At 39.0% G+C, this 24,740-nt stretch overlaps 2 protein-coding genes across 2 annotated transcripts; both read right to left on the reverse strand.

The window, feature by feature from the left end:
- Nucleotides 1-6,548: 6,548 nt before the first annotated feature.
- On the reverse strand, nt 6,549-10,637 carry LOC148845614 (uncharacterized). Its single transcript, XM_088955823.1, has 3 exons — nt 9,871-10,637; nt 8,070-8,311; nt 6,549-7,816 (listed from the first exon to the last, which is right to left on the reverse strand). The coding sequence occupies exon 3, from the start codon at nt 7,525-7,527 to the stop codon at nt 6,835-6,837; it is 693 nt and encodes a 230-aa protein (XP_088811949.1). The 5' UTR covers nt 7,528-7,816; nt 8,070-8,311; nt 9,871-10,637; the 3' UTR covers nt 6,549-6,834.
- A 7,110-nt stretch (nt 10,638-17,747) lies between these two features.
- Nucleotides 17,748-18,839, reverse strand: LOC148845615 (heavy metal-associated isoprenylated plant protein 47-like). The gene is made up of 3 exons (XM_088956156.1): nt 18,686-18,839; nt 18,488-18,566; nt 17,748-18,386 (listed from the first exon to the last, which is right to left on the reverse strand). The coding sequence occupies exons 1-3, from the start codon at nt 18,689-18,691 to the stop codon at nt 18,067-18,069; spliced, it is 405 nt and encodes a 134-aa protein (XP_088812282.1). The 5' UTR covers nt 18,692-18,839; the 3' UTR covers nt 17,748-18,066.
- Between the last annotated feature and the right edge of the window lie 5,901 nt (nt 18,840-24,740).

Raw genomic sequence — 24,740 nt, forward strand, 5'->3', positions numbered from 1 at the left:
ACCAACTACTCTCAAGACAGACCGGAGACACCTATACACATAAAAATGTTCAGTCTCTACAAGAGTTTCAAATTTTGCTCAGCACTGTTATGGCCATGTGCTTCTTTCCTGGTTTCATGAACAATCCCGAGAGCAAACCCAAACCCTCATGAGAAGCGGCACCACTTCTATGTTCACATAAGTGAAGTTCTACTATGTGCTCCGTTATTTGACACATTTCAGAACTTCATTAAGAGTTTATCTCAACCTTTCATCATAACGGACAACACTGTTTATGTTGTGATGGGAAATTTTTCAATGTCAGTGCTAACAGTCACATTGCTGTAACTTGTTGTTACCCATTAAACCCAATACTAATGACTTTTAAGTTCAGGTTGAGTTACAATTACAGGTGACTAAGTAAAGAGTTTTAATCCCATCTCTTTGGTTGTCATTCTTATCAATTCTCTAGCTAAACCCTTGGTAAGAGGATCAACCAAGTTTTTACTTGACCTTACATAGGTTATAATGATGGCTCCATCTTGAATCAGTTGCCTAACAAATTCATGCCTCAGACTTATATGTCTGGACTTACCACTGTAGGTACAACTGTAGGCCATTGACAGAGTTGACTCACAATCACAGTAAATGGAAATTGGAGGCATAAGACTAGGCCAAAGTTTTATATCCAATAATAAATTCCTAATCCATTCAACCTCTTTTCCAACAGCTGCTAAGGCTATGAATTCGGATTCCATGGTCGAGTGAGATATACAAGTTTGTCTCTTGGATGCCCAAGAGATCGCACCCCCACCAAGGACAAAAATCCATCAAGGTGTGGACTTGTTATCTCCATTACCGGTAATCCAACTTGCATCAGTGTACCATTCTAGTACAACTGGATAATCACAATAAAACAAGCCAAGTTCCAGGGTTCTCTTGAGATACCCAAGAGCTCTCCCAATTTCCTTCCAGTGCTCTGCACCGGGATTACTTGTAAACCGACTGAGTTTACTTACTGCAAATGCAATATCAGGTCTGGTACAAAGCATAACATACATTAAGCTCTCTACTGCATTAGCATACTCAAGTTGTGGAATTGCTCTACTAGTATTTTCTACTAGTTTTATACTAGAATCATATGGGGTGCTATATTCTTTAAAACCTAAATGCTTAAATTTCTCAAGTATTTTCTCAATATAATGTGATTGGCTTAGTGCATAGCCCCTACTATGTTTTTTAACTTTTATTCCCAATATGGTATATATTTCTCCTAAATCTTTCATCTTGAAAACAGAGGATAAATAGTTTTTAGTTTCATTTATGCCAATCATATTTGTACCCACAATAAGCATATCATCCACATAAAGACACACAATTACTCCATAATTTTCAGTGAATTTTGAGTAGATGCATCTATCAACACTATTATGTTTAAAACCAAAAGCTAGAATGCAAGAATCAAATTTCTCATGCCACTCTTTAGGTGCTTGTTTTAATCCATATAGTGATTTAACCAGTTTACAAACTTTCTTCTCATTTCTAGGAAGAACAAATCCTTGTGGTTGTTCCATGTAAACCTCTTCATTTAAATCACCATTTAAGAAAGCAGTTTTAGCATCCATTTGGTGAACATATAAGTGATAAATTGATGCTAATGCTATAAGTGTTCTAATAGAAGTTGTTCTAGCCACTGGTGCATAGGTGTCAAAGTAATCAATCTCTTCCTTTTGACTAAATCCTTTGGCTACCAATGCAGCCTTAAAAGTTTGCACAGTTCCATCAATGTTGAATTTTCTTCTAAACACCATTTACATTTTATTGGTTTTGATCCTGGAGGCAGATCTACTAGTACTCTTGTGTTATTTGACATTATTGAATCAATTTCATCATTTATAGCTACCTTCCAAAAGGCAACATCTCTAGAGGTCATGGCCTCACTATAGGTTTTTGGATCATTTTCAATGTTTAGGACAATGGGTATTTTATTTAAAATCTTCTCTCTATTAGCTTCAACCAAAAATACAATTGACTGAGTAAAGATAAAATCTGAACCTAAGTGTTTCTCTGTTCTTTGTCTTTGACTTCTTCTAAGTCCTATTGTAGGTGTTATAGTTGTATCATTTCTTCTTTCAGTCTCATTATTATCAACAGGTATTGAGATCTGAGTTTCTCTATCATTTTCTGTGGATTCATTTTCTATAGGTTCAAAACACAGTTTATTTTCAAAGAATTCAACATCTCTAGTTTCAATTATTATGTTGGACCCTAAGTCTAGAGGCCTATAGGCCTTGTTATGTTCTACATATCCAACAAACATACTTTTCTTAGCTCTGAGTCATAATTTGGTTCTTTTAGGATCTGTAACTCTATAATATGCTAAGCACCCCCACACTTTTAGATATGCTAAAGTAGGTTTTCTTCCTGTCCATAGTTCATATGGGGATTTGTTATTAACTCTAGAAACAATTCTGTTATGTAAATGACAGGCTGTTAGGAGTGCTTCCCCCACAGGTTTAAGGGTGCATTAGCTTTTAACAATATGCAGTTTATCATTTCTGTAAGTGTTCTATTTTTCAGTTAGGCCATTTTGCTGAGGGGTATAAGGAGTAGAACACTGATGTATTATTCCAAATTCTTTACAGAAAGAATTAAACTCATTTTTAAAGTATTCAGCACCCCTATCACTTCTAAGGATTTTAATTTTCTTTTCTAGTTGATTTTCAACTTCAGTCTTATATAGTTTAAACATGTCAAATGCTTCATCCTTAGTTCTCATAAGGTAGACATAGGTGTACCTAGAAAAGTCATCTATAAATGTTATGAAGTATCTCTTGCCTCCACTAGTTAATACACCATTGAGTTCACAGATGTCAGAATGGATTAGTTCTAGAAGTTGAGAATTTCTCTCAACACTAGGGAAATGTTTCTTAGCCATTTTAGATTTTACACATATTTCACATTTTTTAGTTGATTCATTACTGTAAGCAATTATACTAGTTTGCTCATGTTCTTTATGGATTTAAAATTCAAGTGTGCTAATCTATCATGCCATAAAGAGAAAGAATCAACAATATAAGTAGAAACATTTCCTTCATTAATACTTAATTTGAACATACCATTACAACCATATCCCTTTCCAACAAACATCCCATTCTTGGATATGATTAGTTTGTCGGATTCAAAGACAACTTTGAATCCCCTCTTACAAACAAGATTTACTAAGACCAAGTTCTTTCTAATGTCAAGAACATGGAGAACATTCAAGAGAGTCAGTGTCTTTCCGGAAGTGAAGTTCAACTCTACGTTGCCTCTTCCAGCAACTTTGGCACATGTTTGGTTTCCCATCTGTACCTCTTGGCCATCAGTCACTTCTTCATATGTCTTGAATAAGGACTTGTTCTTACAAACATGGACTGTAGCGCCTGAATCAAACCACCATCCAGAAGATGATTCTGCCATGTTGACTTCAGTAATCATGGCCACGAGATTGTCTTCTACCATGTTTGCAGACTTGATTCCGCCTTTCCGATATCAGCAAACTCGAGCATAATGCCCCTTCTTTCCACAAACATAGCAGGATCCTTTCTTATTGTTGCTCTTTTTGAAGTTCCCATCCTTCTTCTTTACTTGTAATGCAGGGTTAGTCTTCTTCGATCCGTTTTTCACAAAATTTATCTTAGAGTTCAGCATACCGGTCAGGGTCTTATCCCTACTGTCTCTAATTCGAGACTCTTCTTCAATATGAAGGTGTTGCTGAATTTGCTCTAAGGTAAGTTCTTCAGCCTTGTGCAGAAGCTTCTTCCTATAATCCTTCTAAGAGGGTGGAAGTTTGGCAATGATTGCTCCCACTTGGAAAGATTCAGGAAGGATGATATTAAGGGATCGAATTTTATTGACTATCACCTGTAGTTCATGAACTTGCTCCAGTATAGGTTTATGGTCATTCATGGTGAAGTCAAAGTATTCTGCAATAAGATATTTATTCGTACTTGCTTCTTGCACCTTGTATTTGAATTCCAGGGCCTTCCATATTTCTTTTGGAGATGCAAGTTCCTTGTAGAAGTTGTAGAGCCGGTCTGATAAGGCATTCAGAATGTGTCCTCGGCACAGAAGTGAGTCCTCTTCCGTTTTGCTCTTTCATTCTTTAGTTTCTTAGAGTCTTTGTTAGTGGGTTCAGGAAGTGATTGCAGATTCGGGTCCAACAGATAGTATAGCTTTAGTGCGATCAGAAAGAAGATCATCTTGTCTTGTCATCGGCTGAAATTTGCTCCATCGAACTGGTCTAGTCGAACAAGATCTTGGTTCATCATTTTGATCGAAATCATGCTTGCTTCCGCCTCCATTGCAGAATAACGTTCTAAAAATTGTTGGGGAAGATGGGGTCATTGTAACTTAGGAGGAGAAGCTCTGAGGCACGTCTGAAGACACTGTCTTTAGAACGTTATTTGCCCCCACTCAGTTTTACTGAGTTTACTGTTGGGTTACATGCAAATTCGTTCCCAGGATACAACAGAGCCTTGGGCGAGAATCTGCAACCAGCAAAGTTGAAGAGTCTCCAAAGAAACCTTCTGTGAGACTGTAGCAGACCGGACTGAGAGAGAGAGATAGTGAATTTCGAAATTGTGTTTTTGGAGTCTGATTCATGCTCCTTAAATTACTTGTGAAGAGGTATGAGGAAAAGGTAGGTGTTGATTTAGAGAAGGCACCTTGAACAGTCACAATTTCAACCATTGTGACTATTTAAAAAGTTGTTAACAGTTGGTGACTGTTAACTTTGAATTGTGCCTCTTGATCACACCCGATTGAATCGTGACCGTTGATCTCATCAATGGTGATCAACGGTCATCAACGTACCAAAACCAGAGGCGTCCATCGCAAGCCACGCGAGTGCGAGCAAAGTGCGCCTCTAAAGCGCCTCATTGCGCTACACACGCGCGCGCACATGCGTGCGTGCCCGTTGTGTGGTATCGAATCTCCATACTCTCCTCTACTAATTCTAAGGAGTGTAAATCAGCTCCTATTGAAATATTGAAAACAAAACTTATAATTTTCCAATGTGAGACAAGTTCAAAACTGGGTTTTGTAAGAGAAAAACTGATTTTTTCAAACAAGTGTACAGGTGCAATTTCTCATGTAATTGACCAATCAAACCCATTGGATTTAATCTCTTATGAGATTAAAATCCAACAACTCATAACCGGTTTTGTTTACATTGAATCTATATATAGTCTAAACCCATGTGAAATCCACATGCAAATGAAACACCGACATGTTCGTTGATGATTGATTACATGACCCATCATATTGTTTTGTGCCTACAAAATTCGTAATTGACTAGCCATGGACAGAGTTAAGGGTGTTAATGGGCCGGTTTTGGATTGGATCCTGTCCAGTCCAAAATCAATTTGGACGGATTGGATGGACCAACAAAATATATTGGATTGAATCAATCCGGTTCAAAATATTTATTAGATTAGCGTGACCTTTTCTTGGATTCTCAAAACTTCTATCGCTCCATCCCCGCAGGGGCAGAGAACCCGTTGTTGTCTCGGCTGTGCTACCGGAGGCTCTGAGGAAGTCGGAATAGGAGAGCACTCATCTTGGGGGGGGGTTCACTACTTAGATGCTTTCAGCAGTTATCCGCTCTGCACTTGGCTACCCCCTAGTCCATCCGTAACAATTTTATATTGGATTGAGTTGGATTAAGCCAACATCTAGTCTATTGGTATAAGATAAGAATATATGTGTCAATGGACCGGGTTTGGATTAGATAGTCTAGACATTGAATTGGACCAGTCTAAATTGGTCCAAAACATTCATTGGATTGGATTGGACTTGGTCCATTTATAATGGACTCACACTGGACTGGATCGAATTGGACCAAATCAAGTCTAATTGACACCCCTATACAGAGTAATGCTAGCTTGCACAAAATGTCAAAATTGCACTTGGAACACTTTTGCAAATAAGTGGGGACCCATAAAAAGTCACTTACAACTTAAGGCTATTTTTGGTTTGAAGGAAAAAGGTAGAGAAAGGAAGGGAAAGATAGGAAAAGCCATACAAGGTTTGTAAAGGTTTCCCTACCTTTTTCCTTCAAATCAAACACAACCTAAAAGAATGTGATTTTATATGTTTCACAGCTTTGGCATGCATTGCTTATGCAATTAAGCTAAGACTACTAAGCATTCTTTTCAGGGTTTGTTTCATAACAACTGAAATGGCTAAATTGAGTAGCTTATTGCTTTGTAATAAGTTGATAAGATATCCCACTGGTTATAGCAGAGATTTGGAATAGAATGCCACCTGCATCTGGGCTGGGGGTTATGGGTTTGGGGAATGGGATACCCCCAATGTGAACATTGTGTTAAATTAACAACAAATCCTTATGCTAGCCATCTCATTAGGGTCTATATATGCCAAGAGAATACTACTAAGCATTCTTCTCGAAAGATGCAACTGGATAATTACCATCAGATGAAAAAAATAATAGTAGACCACAATAAATTAAAGTTTCGAATACATATAAAAAAATAGCACCAAACGTTCTATAGGCCTGCAAAGATTCCCAACTTTCCCTAATTACGGTCTAAAAAAATCAATGACAAGGCCCATACAATACGTTCCTGCATGCATGTATCCCCATGTCTCAAAGGATTCTCTGTTTCTTTGTGTTAGGAGTATAAGATTCACCCACATTCTGCATTGGAATCCCAAATTCTAATGTAAACTCCACATTTGGTAAGGTGTTCGTTGGAGGAAATCTCTACAAAGGCATCACTGGAAGTACTGGTTCAAAGATGTTGCCCATTGAAGGAAGATTATACCTAGGCATTGCTGAAGCTGGTTTAATCATGTTGCCCATGTCAAAGAAGCATATTCTGAGTTAAGGTTTGAGAACCTGGGTTCAGACGGACCACAATCAGACTGCAATTCAAGGGATTCTAAGGGATCTGAGTATCTCTCATAATCATCATTCCCTTTGCAACTGCACATATCAAACGAGGCATATGTTGAGCTAGGGTTTGAGAACCAGGAGTCAGATGGACCACAATCAGACTGCAATTCAAAAGAGCCTATGGGAACCGATCTATCAGCCCTCATCATCTTATCGAGAGCTTCACATAAGTCTTCTTCTTCCTTTTTATTTTCTGCTTCATGTTGCCCTTGAATTCTCTCTTGTCCTTTCCATTCAACCTCAACCCCAGCTTCATCACTCTCAGCTGCTATAGTTACAGAAGCATCGTTCCCTTTGCCACTGCCCATATCAAATGAGGCATATGTTGAGTTTGGGTTTGAGAACCAAGGGTCAGACGGACCACAATCAGACTGCAATTCAAAGGAGTCAATGGGAACCGCTCTATCCGTCCTCACCATCTTCTCGAGAGCTTCACATAAGTCTTCTTCTTCTTCTTCCTTTTCATTTTCTGCTTCATGTTTTCCTTGAATTCTCTCCTGTCCTTCCCATTCAACCTCAACCTCATCTTCACCACTTTGAACAGCTACTACAGCTGCAGAAGCATCTTTCCCTTTGCCACTGCCCATATCAAACGAGGCATATGTTGAGTTAGTGTTTGAGAACCAGGGGTCAGACGGACCACAATCAGACTACAATTCAAAGGAGTCTATGGGAACCGATCTATTAGTCCTCCTCATCTTATCGAGAGCTTTATATAAGTCTTATTCTTCCTTTTTATTTTCTGCTTTATGTTGCCCTTGAATTCTCTCCTGTCCTTCCCATTCAACCTCAACCCCAGCTTCACCACTCTGATCAGCTGCTACAGTTGCAAAAGCATCATTACCTTTGCCATTGCCACGACTATGTTTATATATTCTACACAACACATAGTCATCGAATTGGGAAAAAAAAACATTTATTATTAGATGAGGAAAAAATTAAACATCCATGAATATTAAAACACCCAACGGAAGCTCTTACAACAATAATAACTTCATACTAAAAGTTTAGCTTAATTTAGGAGTATATATAAATATTATTGGTACATATATAATAGACTTAATTTCTAGCTAGCTAGAGAAAAACAGGCATCCCAAATATAATTAAAGGTCCAGATTTGCATATATACCTTCATGCGATCTGGTTCATTGTTCACAGCCCTTTGATGTTCAGCAATCCTATATTCATGCATGACCCAATTGACACCAATATCATTTTTATTTTTATCTTTGATAGGCTTGTCAGCTCCAGTTGCTTTCCAGTGTCCGTTGGTTGTATCACCCCTTGGCCTGCTACCGTTGGGATATTTTCGACTCCTTGGTGTAAAAAAGTACCATTCCCCTTCTCTCTCTCCGGTATATCTGTATTTTGCTGCAAAATATAAAAGTAGCAAAAATATTATCATAATATGACTTAGAAAAATCATTCAAAGTTCCTTGTACGTGCCCAGTTTTTGCAAAGAGGAAGAAGAGGTAATTGAGCACTCAATGCTCTATTGTTACTGTGTGAAACTAGTTTGGTTTGGTTTGGTTCAGAGTTGGGGTTAAGGTTTGGTAATCTGCCCAACAGAAGCTTGGTACAGTGGGTAAAAATCTGGGTTGTAATCCTTTATTATCTAAGCTTAATTCGTATAAGGCATGGCAAAACAGAAGCAAAATATTTCTTTAGTGATGTGAAAACTAATCCATGGCGCAAATCATGGTGGTTTTACTGATTAAAATACAGGTGGATTTTCAGGCTAACCAATCAAACTCCATTAATTAGGTCTCTGCTTAACTTTTCAGTAAATCAAGAAGTGCAGTCAGTCAAACAAGGTGAACCAGGCCATTACGCCCCAAAGTTGAAAGATCAATGTTGCAATAAAGAAGATATGCATGCATAGAACGAACCACACATCGATCGATCCAACCCAAGGCTGGTTCAACCTTGATTTTATTATTATTTTTTTTGCCTATTTTAGGCCATGCCCGCATGAAGATTTTTTTAAATTAGAGATGACCCATATACATATATACAGAAGAACAACGAAAAGAAGAAAATTGGTAGATTAATTGAAGAAAGAACTAACGTAACAAAGAAAACAAAGAAATTGTTATAAAGAAATTAAGCTACGTACGTACTTATCAATTCCTTAGGATCGAATTGATAGATATCGACTTCAGTCATTTTATGAATTCTTAGTATCGGATCTCTGATCTTTTCAGACAAGTTTGAATGGTGGTAGTGGGATGTGGGCTTTAGCAATAACTTCTCAAAAAATGCCACGTATCTAGTTTTCCAGAAAATTGAAAAAACCACATGTTTGAATGATGGGGAGCTATAGCCTGGTAGTGGATTATGGGATTTATCAAGAATTTCTCAAAAATGACCATATATCTAACTTTCTAGAAAATGAGAATACCACTTATCTAGTAATCGATTGCGGGCTTTAAAAACAATTTCTCAGAAAATGCCATATATTTAAATTTACGAAAAAATTAGAAAGTCACGTGTCAAACTTGTTTTGTTAATTTCAAACTAAATGGTATAATAGGTAATATGCATGCTGACTTACTAAAATAAGTGTTGTAGAAGAGGTAGCAAGGCAATAGGTACTTAATTATTATCAATTATTTGATTGGTTGAAGTTTTATATGCTTTTACAAGGCCATGCCACGACAACGCGTTCTCAATCATAAAAATCTTCCCTACAGTTTAATTTTAGCAAAAACCTTTCTTTTATTTTCAAAAAAATTGGCTCAATCATTTTTCGAACGAGATCCCGGCATCAATTGGAGATTGCCGGTGACGGTGAGCTTCGATATAAGGCATGATAACCTTAGCGGAGAAATCCCTCTAGAACGCAAGCAGCTAGGATGAGCCTCCTAAATAAACAAATCAATCAAAGAAAAAATGGACCCAGAAATTAAAAACGTAAGAATCAAGCTAACCGGATTTGGGCGGCCTAGCAATTGGACCGGTCGAAGAGCGAAACCCCACGCATCATATACACATTGGAAAAATGCCACCTCTGCCTTTTGCATCCGAACACACCTTGCAGACGACTGATACTGAACTATTTATCGGGATATGCTCTGTGATGCTTTCATGCTCTGTATACGTGGGTTCATGTACGTGTTTGCCGTAGACATCATGAACTTCTCTCTCATCCCCTATAGCTTCCATATTTGGTTCTCATAATCCACGCGCGCCAACTCCAGCATCCCTTGTCCCACCGGCGTTGTAGTTTGACTATAGAATGGCAATGACATGCCAGAATCTCGTCGGATCTGGTGGAGGTATTTTCTCATGTAGGAAATTTATTGGTCGAGGCAGTATGTAATTATCCCCTATCCCTCTTCTCTCCCTCCTCGACTACTTCATCATTGTGACGAAGAAGAAGCAATCTTTGTCTTCGAGAATTGTAGAAAAATCTACCTTGTCGGTAATTGGAATTCTGTAGCAACTTCCCGGTGATGATCTTGATGGTTTCCGATGGACGAGAGAGATGGCGATCTACTGAGGAGGGATTCTGATTTTTTGACTCAGAAAGGATCGGAAATTCTTGAACTCTAGAGACAAATGCACGCTGACGTTGTCAAGGTCGATTTCGCGCTCCCCATCAAAGAAGATCACCGGGAAATAAGCGATTGTGAAATTCTCCGTCATATTTACTTGATTCCCAGCGAAATTTCATCAATCTGCCGATGGAACTCCAGGGGCGAGGAGGAGTTTGGATGAATAGGAAGATACGAGAGCAGTTTTTAAATTGGAGAAAGACACGAGGTTTCCTCTTTCAAAACTGAAAACTACATGAAGAAAGTGATGCCAGGGAGAGGCTCATCCCAGCTGTCTACCTTCCAGTTTGAGGGATTTCTCTGGTGAGGTTGTTATGCCTCAGATCGAAGCTCACCGTCACTGGCAACCTCCCAAGTGATGCCGGGATCTCGCTGGAGAAATGGTTGAGCCGATAGATCGCCGTCGCATAGAGAGAACTCATGGTTGTGCCATGCATTGTAGCCGGAGGGGTAAAATAGGTGGAAGGGAGGTTTTTGTCAATTTTTTTTGAAAACAGGAAGGACTTGCAGGGAGGGTTTTGTATTTTACCCTTATTATTATTATTATGATGGGTTGACTAGGCGAGTTGACTCGCCAAGCAAAATTTCACATTTAATGGCCAATTATTTAGGGGTGTCAATTGGACAGGATTTCGTCCAATCCGATATAGTCCAATGTCAATTCATTACAAATGGACCAGGTCTAATCCAATCTAATGAATATTTTGGACGGGTCTAATTCAATGTTTTGGACTACTGAAATTCAATTTGTTCAAATTCATTTTAATTCAGATTGGTTTCAACCCAAACTTGGTCTATTGACACCTATATTCTTATCTTATATCAATGGATCAGATATTGACTCAATCCAACCCAATCCAATATGAATTCATTACAGACAGACCGGGTCCAATTCAGTCCAATAAATACTTTGGATCATTAAGTTGGATTGGTCCAATTCAATATGTCTTGTTGGTCCTAAGGATCAAAATTTTGGGTTGATACATATTGTATCAAAGCCTTTCCGATACGCCCCTACAAGGGGTTTTGCAGGTTGAAAGTGGTTCAGAAGGTAGACCAGCCTTAAATCAACCCCTCTGTACCAATTTCAAGAAAATAAAAAAATAAAAAAGACATAAAAAAATAGTACCAATACAGACTGATACACCCTATCGGCATATGAACCTTTATCGATATTTGGAACCTTGGTTGGTCTATCCAATCCATCCAAATTGATTTTGATTTGTCACCTATATATTAATATATTATACCATATATAATATGTTACTTAAATGTTTTATAATAATATTTATATAACTTCTAGGTCAAGCTCTAGGGTTGCTTAGCCTAGGACCAACCCATTATGTGCAGACTTGGTGCAGATCTGAGCTAAGCTTAATTTAGAGGAAAATAGTTTGATGGGTTACAGGTTACAATTGATCATCCCTAAGTAGAAGGAGGCTTATGGCATTTCCAATTGAGATATTATTATTTATATTGTCTTAATTAATTTTTATTATTTTTACATGGAAGAAAATGGTTAGTTTTTTACTTTTTATTATTAGTTTTAAATTTATTTTAATATTAGTTATTTTTAAATGAAATTCAAATGTATTTTATTTTTAATTTATGAACTACTACTTTTTTTTTTAATTTCTTAAATTTTAATAACTATTAGATAAAAGCCCACTAACTTTAATATTTTTTTATCAACTTTAGTAGTTTAAATTAATTTTAGTTATTAGATTTCAAATTATAATTTTTTACAATTAACCAATTAAATAGAATTTGAATTTGAAACAAATAAAGGGAATTTGAATAATAGTAAAACTCTCTCTCTCTCTCTCTCCCAACAAACACTAGGGAGGATGACAACTCTTGGCATTCAAACTCTTGGAATGCCAATAATTGGTGTGACTCGTTCGTGACCAGTTATTTTTGTAATATATCGTAATATAAATTATAAAAGGTTCAAATTGTTTATTTGTGTCCAAGCTAAGCATTATTTTTGGGTGTTTAACTACTGTTAGGCTCAGTTTGGCCCTAAAATTTGTGAGCTTGATGTAAGATGAGGCCTGAGTTTGGTTGAAACGATCACCGCTATGCAAAGTGTCTTTGATTTAGGGTAGAAGTCTTAAACCTCTCCTAATATTTCACCTAAATGCTAAAACATAATCTCACTTTTCAAATTGAACTTAGACCTCCCTCCTCAGATAAATAAACTACTATCTTTGATGGAGAAAACAAAATGACTAATATACCCTAGGTTAAGTTTGCAATTATATTGATTTGTAATTAATTTAGAGAAGAAAATCCATTGTCTTCAACCTTAGAACAATGAAAACTTACCGCCGACAAAGCTGCATCTATCCACTAATCAACTTATTTTCTTGCCTGTAAATTTATTAATTAGTAGTGGAGTGAATTACTGAGGAGAGTTATTGGCATGATTAAAGAGGAAAAATAATCAAAGGAGTTAATTTCTTTTGGGTTTTATTTTATTCCACTTCATGTCTTAATTTACTTCAGTATTTTTACTCCAACCAAACAAAATAAGCTAAAATTTAAAATAAAAATAGGTCAGAATTTACATTTAAATCATTTGTGCCACCATAGTTTTGCATCAGTGCAGATTTATTTACATTGCAACCAAATGCAGCCTTAATATTTTAATTTATCAATTTAATTTGAGATATATTTCATTAATCTAATAATAATTTAGGGTTCTTCTATGATACCAAAAAGACATCATACCATAAAAACATCTAACCAACCAATTGGTATCACAAAAGTGGTAAGCAACCAGGTGGTATGTGGTACCTTTCCGGCATCAGAGGTTTACCCAATAATTTAATAACAACAAAAATTAATTAAAATAGATAGTTCTAATTAAAATTAAGGGCAATTTTATCAATTCCTGTGATTACATTAACTTATGGTATATCTTAGTTTATTAGATTTCCTAGTTTGGTTAGAACAGTTTTGCTCAATTGATACTTGTATAGTATATCAATATGTAAACTCAATACTTGGCTAATGAATATGTGCTTCCTTGTTACTTGATCTTTTTTTTTGGCTTAATTCCTAATTTGATGTGTTGTCTCTTTGAAACTCTTTTCCACTTTTCTTCTTCTTCATCTCTTCATTGTTTTTCTTTTTCTTCATTGTAATTATACATAATTTTTCATTGATTTCTTTTCTTTATAATTTATTTTACTTCTTATTGAATTCTTAATTTAATTATCATCAAGATATTATTATTTATTTTTTCTGACTTTTAACTCCTTGTTTTGTTAATTCCAAATTAAATGGTATAATAGGTAACATGATGACATACTAAAATAGGTATTTAATTGTCAATTTTTTGATTGGTTGAAGTTTTATATGCTTTTAAATTGAATATATTTAGTTTATTATATTACTGAATTGATAGATTTCTTAGTTATATTTTGCTAGAGATAAATGCAATCTGTCCACATCATCAATTGGATAACAATAATAAAATCTTATTTGTGGATTTATCAACCCCAGATAACCATTATCTTATTATCAACTTCAGATAACTATTATCTTGTTGTACTTTTCAAGTTATCTGTACATTTAATTTTGAATTTTTAAATTCCTTATCTTTGTCTATATAAACCTATGTAAACTCAGAAAATAATACAATGAGAATTTGCTTCTTCAATTGATTCTTGCATGGTATCAGAACCTTGGAAGACTAACGTCATGTCTACTCAAATCTCTTCGATCTTCATGAATGTTATCACAATTCACCTAGATAGGTACAATTATATATCTTATGGTCCATGCAAATTCTCCCTACACTAAATGGGTGTCGACTCATTGGATATATCGATGGATCGCTGCCATGTCCATCAAAGTTTGTTCTTGGCACTAATGATCAACAGGTCAATCCCAAATTTTTCTCTTGTTATGAATAGGATCAGCTCCTATTGAGCTGGTTTCTTTCTTCTCTCATAGAACATGTTTTTGCCCAAGTCGTAGCCTGCAAAACTTCTAAGGAAGTCTGGGACCAGCTCAGTAGCTTATTTTCCTCCACTAAAAAATCCAAAATCCATGATTTGAAGCTGAAGCTAGCAAATGTTAAAAAAGGTGATATGTTAGTTGCAGACTACATTCAGAAAAATAAAGGCATTTCTGATGCACTTGCTGCTTCTAATTATTTTATATCAGATTCAGATCTCATTCACTATGTTCTCGGTGGTTTACCAGAATATGATACCTTTGTTATCACTATTACTGCCCGTTTAGATGATTTGACCATGCCAGATGTGCAGAGTCTGCTTCTTACCTATGAGAAGTGATTAGCTCGACATGCTATTTCTGTTGATTCTCCCTCTATTAATGTTGCAAGCAAAAAAGGGGGTAATACCACTGCACACTCACAACAACATTACTTAAATAAGCCACGATAGTCTTCCTCCTCGGACAGTAAGAAACATCTTAACAATGGTTCTAAACAACACAGTGGTAAGGATACTCCTATTATTTGCTAGATTTATGTATATGTTGGACACACTATTGCCACTTGTAGGAAATATCTAGAGTCAATAAGTTCTCCGAAAAGAATGCCAATGTAGCCTCTTGCACTACATCATCTATTGGTTCTTCTCGTGATTCAGTATAGTATCCGAATTCTGGAGCTACAAATCTTATTGCAAATCTCAAAAACTTATCCTTGCATAATCCATATAATGGTTTTGAAGAAATCACTGTTGGTAATGGTATGCATTTACCCATCTCTCATATTGGCTCTTCTACTATTCACACCTCTTCTGGATCCTTTGATTTACATAACAATTTACATGTGCCTCGGATCACTGAAAACCTTTTGTCAGTAAGCCAATTCTGCAAGGATAATGATCTAGTGTTTATATTTGATGCCTTTAGTTTTCTTGTAAAGGATCGGATGACAAGGAAGACTCTCTTCAAAGGACCAATTAAAGATGGCTTATACATGGTGCAATCCATTTCTTCTAGCAGTCCTATGGCTTTGATTGGAGAACGCACCTCCAAGGATGTTTGGCATTTGCGTTTAGGACACCCCAGTCATAGGATTACTTCTCATATTATTTTTAGATATGATGTACCTATTTCCAATAAATCCTTTTCCTTCTATACGGCCTGTCCTAGAGGGAAAGTTCATTCTCTTCCTTTCTCTTCTAGTAGCCCAGTTGTTACAAAGCCATTAGAATTACTTTTTTCTGATATTTGGGTCTTGACTGGGGTCTTGCCCCTACCACTTCGGTTTAAGGATTTAAATATTATTTATCTTTTGTGGATGCTTTTAGTAAATTTATTTGGATATTTCCTATGATTGCTAAATCTCAGGCGCCATCCTTATTTTTATCATTCAAAAATCATGTTGAAAATTTATTGGATTGCAAAATCAAAGTTTTTCAGATTGATGAAGGAACAAAATATAAGCCTCTTACTGATGCTTTCTATTCTATGGGAATCTTCCATCAACATTCATGTCCTCATACTCACCAACAAAATGGAGCTATTGAATGTCGACATCGCATCATTATGGATATAGGTCTAACTCTCATGGCTATGGCATTCGTTCATCAAAATAGGTGGTATGATGCATTCGGGGCTATCGTTTTTCTCATAAATAGATTGCCTACTCCAACTCCTTCCATGGCTTCTCCGTGGTTAAAATTATTTGGAACTACTCCTGTTTACACATTTCTCAGGGTTTTTGGCTACTCATGTTATCCATATCTAAGACTGTATAGATGTTCTAAACTGGAATATCGTTCTAATGAATGTCTTTATGGGCTATAGTCTTCATCATAAAGGCTATAAATGCTTTCACTTACCAACTGGCCAATTGTATATCTCTCATAATGTTATCTTCAATGAAGGGCACTTTCTGTTTGCCACTACCTCTATAGATCTACCTCTCCTCTCTCTACTCCACCAATTCTTAGGCCTCCACCACTTTGGCCTACTTATCACAACACTCCTCTAATGACAGGTATAGCTCCACCCACCTCTGAGATTGCACATCTCATTGAACCGCCTGATCCACCTATAGTTTCTGCTCCCTCTCATGAGAACGCACTTCCCGTTGTCTCCACTCATCCTATGGAGACTTAGTCCAAGCGTTGAGTTTTCAAACCTAATCCACGTTATGCATTATTGTTGGTGCGCTCCAATATGTGGCATTAACTCGTCTAGACATTTATTTTTCTGTAAATAAATTCTGCCAGTTTATTAAAGCTCCCACCATTGTTCATTACGCAGCTGTTAAGCGAATCCTTCACTATCTGAAAGGCACTATCTCACATGGACTATCTCTTTGTCCCTCCAAATCTCTCAATCTCACTGCCTTTTCTTATGCAAATTGGGCGAGCGGCCCCATTGATAGACGTTCTTAGAGTGGCTATTCCATATTTCTAGGTCCCAATCTTGTCTATAGTACAGAAGCAGAGTATCAGTGCCTTGCCTCCACAGCTACCGAAATCTCCTGGCTAACCATACTACTCTCTAAACTTGGAGTAAAGTTCTCTCCCACCACTGTTTGGTGCGATAACATAAGTGCCAAATCCTTAGCCTACAGTCCTATCCATCACGGTCACACTAAAACATTGAACTTGATGTTCATTTTATTAGAGACAGGGTTGCAAAAAATTCTATTCTCCATACACTATGTTCTCAACAGTGACCAGATTGCTGACTTTCTCACTAAATCGCTTCCCTCTACACGGTTTCTTCATCTCAATGACAAGTTGACCATTGGTCCACCCCTATCCAGCTTGAGGGGGGATGCTATAGATAAATGCAATCTGTCCATGTCACCAACTAGATAACAATAATAAATAGTTATCTGTGGACTTATCAACCCCGGATAACCATTATCTTGTTTCAACCTCATATAACCATTATCTTGTTGTACTTTTCACGTTATCTGTACATTTGATTTTGAATTTTTAAATTCTTTATCTCTGTCTATATAAACTTATGTAAACTCAAAAAATTAATACAATTAGAATTTGCTTCTTCAATTGATTCTCACATATTTGCAACCAAACAACATGAATATTTTTTTGCTTCATGCTCAATACTATGAATTTTCATGCTAATGTTTTGTCAGTGGGTACAATAGCTGTGCAAGTGTGCATAAACAGAAATTTGAATTTTGTCTTAAACCGTGGACATCCAAAACTTGTTAAATGAGAGAGAGAGAGAGAGAGAGAGAGAGAGAGAGAGAGAGAGAGAGAGAGAGAGAGAGAGAGAGAGAGAGTTCCAAATTCCCAATGTTTCATAATATTGTATCAAACCATAATTTAATTACAAAACAAGAGACCAAAAATGAATTGCATGCTCATATTCATACTTAACTAGAGATGGGCAAGACTAGTCAAAATTTCTAAATCAAAGAATTTGGATCAGAGATCTAGAGAGAGAGAGAGATTGGAATATCTGAAACGCTGTGGCTGTGGCTGATTGTTGCTTCAGTCACTCTTTGCTCCTTGCTTTGTTGCTCCTGGAGCTCTGGCAAATTAAAACCACAGTTGTTGGCTGGAATTAATACTTTCCTTCTATCACAGACACAACTCACATGATAGCACAAGCATCAGCGCTGGTGTTGGGATTAGGAGCTTGATATACGCAATACTGAGGCATACTACAAGCAGCCTGGTTATAATTGAGAAACCAATCTACAGACTGAACTGTGTCTGTGGCTTTGGCCGCTGCTGTTGATTGGTTATTATTAGTTTTCTCCTCCTTTTTCTCCTTCACTTCAGAAACGCTAACCAGCTCCGCAGACCCCGAACTCTTCCTCAGAGACACTGTCAAGGTGATTGAATCAATCCACTCCCCTTCAACAACAATCTGACTCTTATCTTCACCTTGCAATGAAGCTGATTCAACCCCTGCAACAGTGAAAAACAAGCTGATCATATTGAAGGGTCTACTTCCATTATTGTCTCAAAATCCATACAAGTTATATAATAGATCAGATGGCCCATCTTACCTTGTATCCCAACTGCTATCTTGAGGTTTTTAGTGCGGGATTTTGAGCCATTCACAGGAACCTTGATCACCACCTTTTGCTGCACAAACAATCGATCATCAGTTTCTATTCAACACTCTACTTTCCAAAACTGAAATTGATCAGAACCCAGAAGTTAAAGCTCTACATATAAGCTAGCTAGTTCTCAGCTATATATACCTTCATTGTGAAAAATTTATTGGGTAACGAACAAATCAATCTCCAACTGAGATTTGAGACCTGAGAAACTACAGAAAGCGATATTTGGTTGTTATAAGCTATAATCGGTGGGTTGCAGAAAGTCTCAATGTGATTTTTGTTTGCTCTGTTTGTTGCACTGAGCCTCCCTCCTCTCCATGCATCTATTTATTATGGACATCAGATTGCCAATCAACTGAAAGCTTCCAACTTTCCAAGAAAATAATGATAGCGATGGTACAATCCCGAGAGAAGTCAAGTCAAGTCAAACAACACGTAATATTTAAAGGGGTTATTTTATATTTGCCCACTTTCTTTTCCGAGTTGATCTCGTGTAGTTCAAATCTGATGAGTTAAAAGATTTAAAACCCCGTCGTCACTATTGATGCGAGCAGTTGGGCATTGCTTCGTCAAATTAACTCGTGGATGCCGATGGCGACGCGTTCTCATCACATGGCCAATAGTGCCACGACAAGATTTGAACGCGTCCTTACAAGTATTATTCTGGCGGGTTGATTAGGCTCGCCAGTCTAATCAAGCCATTAAATTAAGAATTGCAAAATTTTTACATTTAAGGAGGAGGGCGAATAGCTTTGCCCCAAAAAACATTAAAGTAATGGTATTTCTTTCGTTACTCTAAAAAAATGCAACCCAACTGATATAGAAGTTTGATAAGTGCTAAAACACTCTAGAATGTGCCACGATACTATCAGATCTTAGCAGCACTCTTCCTTCAAGCAACGAGAAATAAAAAGTATCTCGTCGTCGCCATCTACTGCTTTATTAGGTGGGTTGCAGCTGAAACCCTGGCCACCATCACAATTCGAGTAATCCAAAGTTTCCTTTGAAAAAGCATCATCTGCCACTTTGGCCTTCCTCACATGCTAGTCACGGATAATGGGAAGTGGTTCTACAATGCGAGGTTCAGAAATGATGTGCCTCCCTCGGCATTAAGCAATAATTCACCTTGGTAGGCTACCCTTAGATGAACAACCTAGTCGAGGTCACCAACTGAACTATCTTAGACGGACTGAAGACCAAATTTGATAGAGCAAAAGTCTTATCGGCAGATGAACAAAACAGTATCCTATGGGCATACCAGACGACACATCGGACAACCATGGAATAGACCTCGTTCAACCTAACTTATGGCACCGAGGCCATCATTCCAATAGAGATTGGCCAACCGACACTTCGAACTGAGGCGTACAATAAGGCCAAGAACGGTGAAGCGCTTAGCATCGGACAACCTCGACCTCCATTGCCTGATCCTTGGCATCTGTTGCTTCCCTCCAGGCATCCCATGCAACCCCGTCCAAGCGAGCACACTCCTCATCGAACACCCTCAAATGTTCTTGAGCCCAAGCGAGTCAAGCCTTCTCGGCCTTCAGATTGTCCTCCACTATCTGTCGGAGCTACTTCTCCTCCTTTTGTAATAAGAGGGTCTCGTCTCGGCTAGTCTTAGTTGAGGACACCTGCACTCACAACTGTTCATTTTTCTTCTCAACTCGTTGCACATGGTCGAGGAGGCCAACCCAAATCCCTAAGCCTATGTAGTGGTGGCAAACTTGTAGCAGATATCCCATCAGCAAAAGCATAGCAAGAAGCCAACAAGATAATGAGGCAAAAGTTGAACGAAACTCACATCGGCCAAGAAGTCCAAGCCCTCATCTCGGATGACAAGAGTATCGGTCTGCATCATCTCAAACCGACCCCCCAGGGGGATCATCCCCTTGATTAGGGCCTTACTAACCCCCTTAGAGTTGATGGAATCCCCTTCACGGATGCCCCACCTATGGAAAAACAGACAACTGAGGTGCATCCCCTCCTCAGTTAGCTCTGAGGAAGAAAGGGGAACAGACGAAGCCCCGATGGTAGGCCCGTTGGCAGACGACATCCTTGGAGTAGCAAGAGGCCCCCTCCTCGATTCTCCACCCTGAGTCGGGCGATCCTTATGCGCCAACCTTTTTGTTGGAGGTGTAGGTGGCACCTCAACTGACCTCTTCTTGGTAGCTTCCCTCGGCCAGTTTCCCTCTATCGACCTCTTCCCTCTTTCGCCCCCTCCTCAATTGGGAGCTGGAGGCCAAGGGGTCCCCTCTACAGGCACAAACCCCCTCTCTACCCTCGCTGGTGGCACCTTGGCAAGCCTCTTTAGCATCTATCTCCAAATGTACCCTCAGCGGCCCCCTTCTTCCTTGCCAGGGCGCTCTTCAACAGCATGCGCTTGGCATCCAGTGACAAGTCAGCAAAAAAGAAAACAAGAATCAGTAGTGAGTAAAAAAGAAAAACCAACGTGTTAAACAACCGACGCAAGGATTCCTCCTATCGAGGGGGGTAGTGTTGAGCCCCGCAAAAACTAGAGGAAGCTCGGCCTCTACCAGGGCTTTGGCCCGAAGCGTTCCCAACACAGGGAGATGGGCTACCACAACAGCTTCATCATCCCGAAGTATTGGCTTGGCCATCTTGGCAGCTAGATACATTTCCCCCCAGCTCGAGTTGATTGGCCAACCCTCAAGATAAGAGATGAAGAAAAACTTTTCCTTCAAGCCATGGACGGATGAGGGATTGTCTAGGGGTCAGCTTCTCCAAGGGTGGAAGTAGTACATGTTGGCCTCGGAGGTGTGCTTCCTCGGCACAACTATAGCTCGGAACATCTTCGACATGAGGACCACTTCTTGAAGCCAAGCCACCACCAACATACTGATGATTGTCCTAACGGCATTTGGAACCAACTAGCTAGGAGTAACACCGTACCATTTTGGCAGCTCGGAGATCAATGAATGAAGGGGAAGCTGAGGCCGAACATAAGAAAATGTTGGTACACGTAGATCTCCCGTTGCTCTGGCATCCATGATTGATCACCAATGTCAAGGACCCTCAGTCGATAAGACCTAGGGATGTGATACCTCTTAGCCAAGGACTTGACTTTGTCATAGTCAAGGGTACTATCGAGCTCCGAACATAGTAGGTGCTCTACATTCATCCCTTGAGTATTCGACCATCGTCCATAGGCTTAGCTTGGGGACTGGTCCCCTTTCCACCACTTAAGGGGGACCCTTCGGCCTCCCTTGGTGCTGCGGACTTGGCATTTTTGTAGGAATATTCCTCACCCCCTCGTCTGCACTCAACATCCCTGGGGGCAGCCCTCTCCCTCAGCACCTCGACTGCTCGGCATGAGGCTGGGATCTTGGCGACCGATGTGCCTCGACTGGAGCTGATAGGGGTTTGGGTGCGGAAGGAGCTCGCTCCCGAAGAGACTAGGATTTCATAGCATTCGAGACCAGAATCAGAGAAAGAAATGATGTTTACCCAGGATGAAGACGAGGGCGACAAAGACTTTGAACTCTAAGGGCGAACAACTAAAGCCAAGGACTCTAGGAAGCAAGGGACTCTTGGAAGCAAAGGCATTGGAGAGCAAATCGTGAGCGGATGCGCGACTAAGGCCCCTATTTAAAAGAAAATGGATGGTTAAAATTGCATTGGATCCAAAGGCTACCGAGCGATCGCCTTTACTGCCCCATCCGCTGACCGACACGGGTCACCTACCTCGGAAGATGAAATGATGCTCAACAAGACAACTTGCCTCCTAACTATGACTCATTGGTCTGCCTAGCCGTGCTGACTCAGTAGGGACATGTTCTGGTTCGCCTATGTCCCATCCCTCATACGACAGTAACTCTGCAACCCATTGTGGGCATGACCCCCAACTCATCGATTTGAGGACTCGCGACCTACGCGACCTGAACCTAGCACCAGTGATCACTTCCTCCATAGCCCAAGACATCACAAAATGAGATTCCCTCACAAAAGAGCTAAGTCACTAGCTCGGGCACCCTGACATTTTCTACTCGGCTCTCCCAACCAAGGCCGAGGCCCCTATAGAATCTCTATCACCTCGGCAAGGCATCGGGGGACACACCCAGCATTCACGCATGGCTGGGGGGCAAGTCTCCCCCTCGTCCACATGACACAACAACTTCTGTGCCAAAGCCAAGGTCCCCTATAGGAGCAATCGAGTCGAGGCTTAACAAGAGCCTTAGTCTTCACTCGTGAAGAACAAAGGCAAGCTGACGCCACCATATGCCACGATGCACACAAAAGGCCCACCAACGCCTCCTGACTCAGACCAACACTCTCCCTTCAACCGAAGTTGAGGCCCTCTCAGCAAGGGTCTTCACCACGGTCTCTGGAGTGGGGGGCAAAGGATGTAGGCATAGATGGCCCAGTCCAATCGTAGGACTCACACATGCTAGGCGGTGCATGTCAGAACAGAGTCAATCAGAAAACGTGTGCTACCTAGCACATCGAAAATCGAGGAACCAATGGTGCAGGATCAGTTAGAGGCATGGCCACACACCGCACATACATACTCAATCCCCGCCGTCTGAGCTCACCTACCTCCAGGCAGCTTTAAGTATAAATATGAGATGGTCCCCCTCCAGGTAAAGGATCGAATACTTGAGCTCTCTAACTAGAATTTGAAATCTATTGCTCTCTAATGACCTCGTCTTGGTGCTTGCACCTCAAACCTCATTTACTCTACACCTTGGTACTAATTTGACCATCGGAGTCCTTGCCTCGGGTCTTTACCCGAGGCCTCCGACATTTTCCTTCATGCAAAAGGGATCACTTGGTCCTCAGCCACCTCGGATGCAAGACACAACGACCTCAGACTTCGGATCTCGGATCCTCATCACCTCAATCTCTAGTCCTCAATCACCTCAATCCTCGAGTACCTTAGTCGTACTCAAACTTAGGAGTGAATTGACAGTGTTGTACTCGGACAATCCGAGCATCAACAAGACCCTTTTCCACTTTTCTTCTTCATCTCTTCATTGTTTTTCTTTCTCTTCATTGAAATTATACATAATTTTTCATTATTTTCTTTTGTTTATAATTTATTTTATTGCTTATCGAATTCTTAATTTATCATCAAGATATTATTATTATTATTTATTTTTTCTTACTTTAAACTCCTTGAATTATTAATTCCAAATTAAATAGTATAATAGGTAACATGATGACCTACTAAAATAGGTATTTAATTGTCAATTTTTTGATTGGTTGAAGCTTTATATGCTTTTAAATTGAACATGTTAAGTTTATTATACTACTAAATTGATAGATTTCTTAGTTAGATTTGAAGCCAAACACCATGAATATTTTTTGCTACAAGCTCAATAATATGCATTTTCATGCTAAAGTTTTGTACGTGGGTACAATGGCTGTTCATAAACAGAATTTTGTCTTAAACCGTGGACAACCAAAACTTGTAAAATGAGAGAGAGAGAGAGAGAGAATCCCAAATTCCCAATGTTTCATAATATTGTATCAAACCATGGGACAAGCTACAAGTAGAACAGTTAAGATAATTTAATTACAAATCAGCAGGCCAAAAATGAATTGTTCTTATTGCCTTTTCATACTTAACTAGAGATGGGCAAGACCCTTTTAGTAATTAGTGTTCTCCTCCTTCACTTCAGAAACGCTAACCAGCTCCGCAGACCCCAAACTCTTCTGCAGAGACGATGTCAAGGCGATTGGATCAATCCTCTCCCCTTCAACAAAACTCTGACTCTTGTCTTTACGTTTTATTTAAGCGGATTCAACCCCTGCGACAGTGAAAAACAAGCTGATCATATTGAAGGGTCTAGATCCATTATTGTCTCAAAATCCATATAAGTTATATAATAGATCAGATGGGTCAGCTTACCTTGTATCCCAACTGCTATCTTGAGGGCTAAAGTGCGGGATTTTGAGTCATTCACAGGAACCTTGATCACCACCTTTTGCTGCACAAACAATCGATCATCAGTTTCTATTGAACTCTCTACTTTCCAAAACTGAAATCGATCAGAACCCAGAAGTTAAAGCTCTACATATAAGCTATCTAGTTCTCAGCTATATATACCTTCATTGTGAAAAATATATTGGGTAACGAACAAATCAATCCCCAACTGAGATTTTGAGACCTGGGAGACAACAGAAAGCGATATTTGGATGTTATAACCGGTGGGTTGCAGAAAGTCTCACTGGA

This window comes from Nelumbo lutea, chromosome 7, assembly GCF_056320005.1.
Source record: "Nelumbo lutea isolate HS-2025 chromosome 7, American lotus-T2T, whole genome shotgun sequence".
NCBI classification, from domain to species: domain Eukaryota; kingdom Viridiplantae; phylum Streptophyta; class Magnoliopsida; order Proteales; family Nelumbonaceae; genus Nelumbo; species Nelumbo lutea.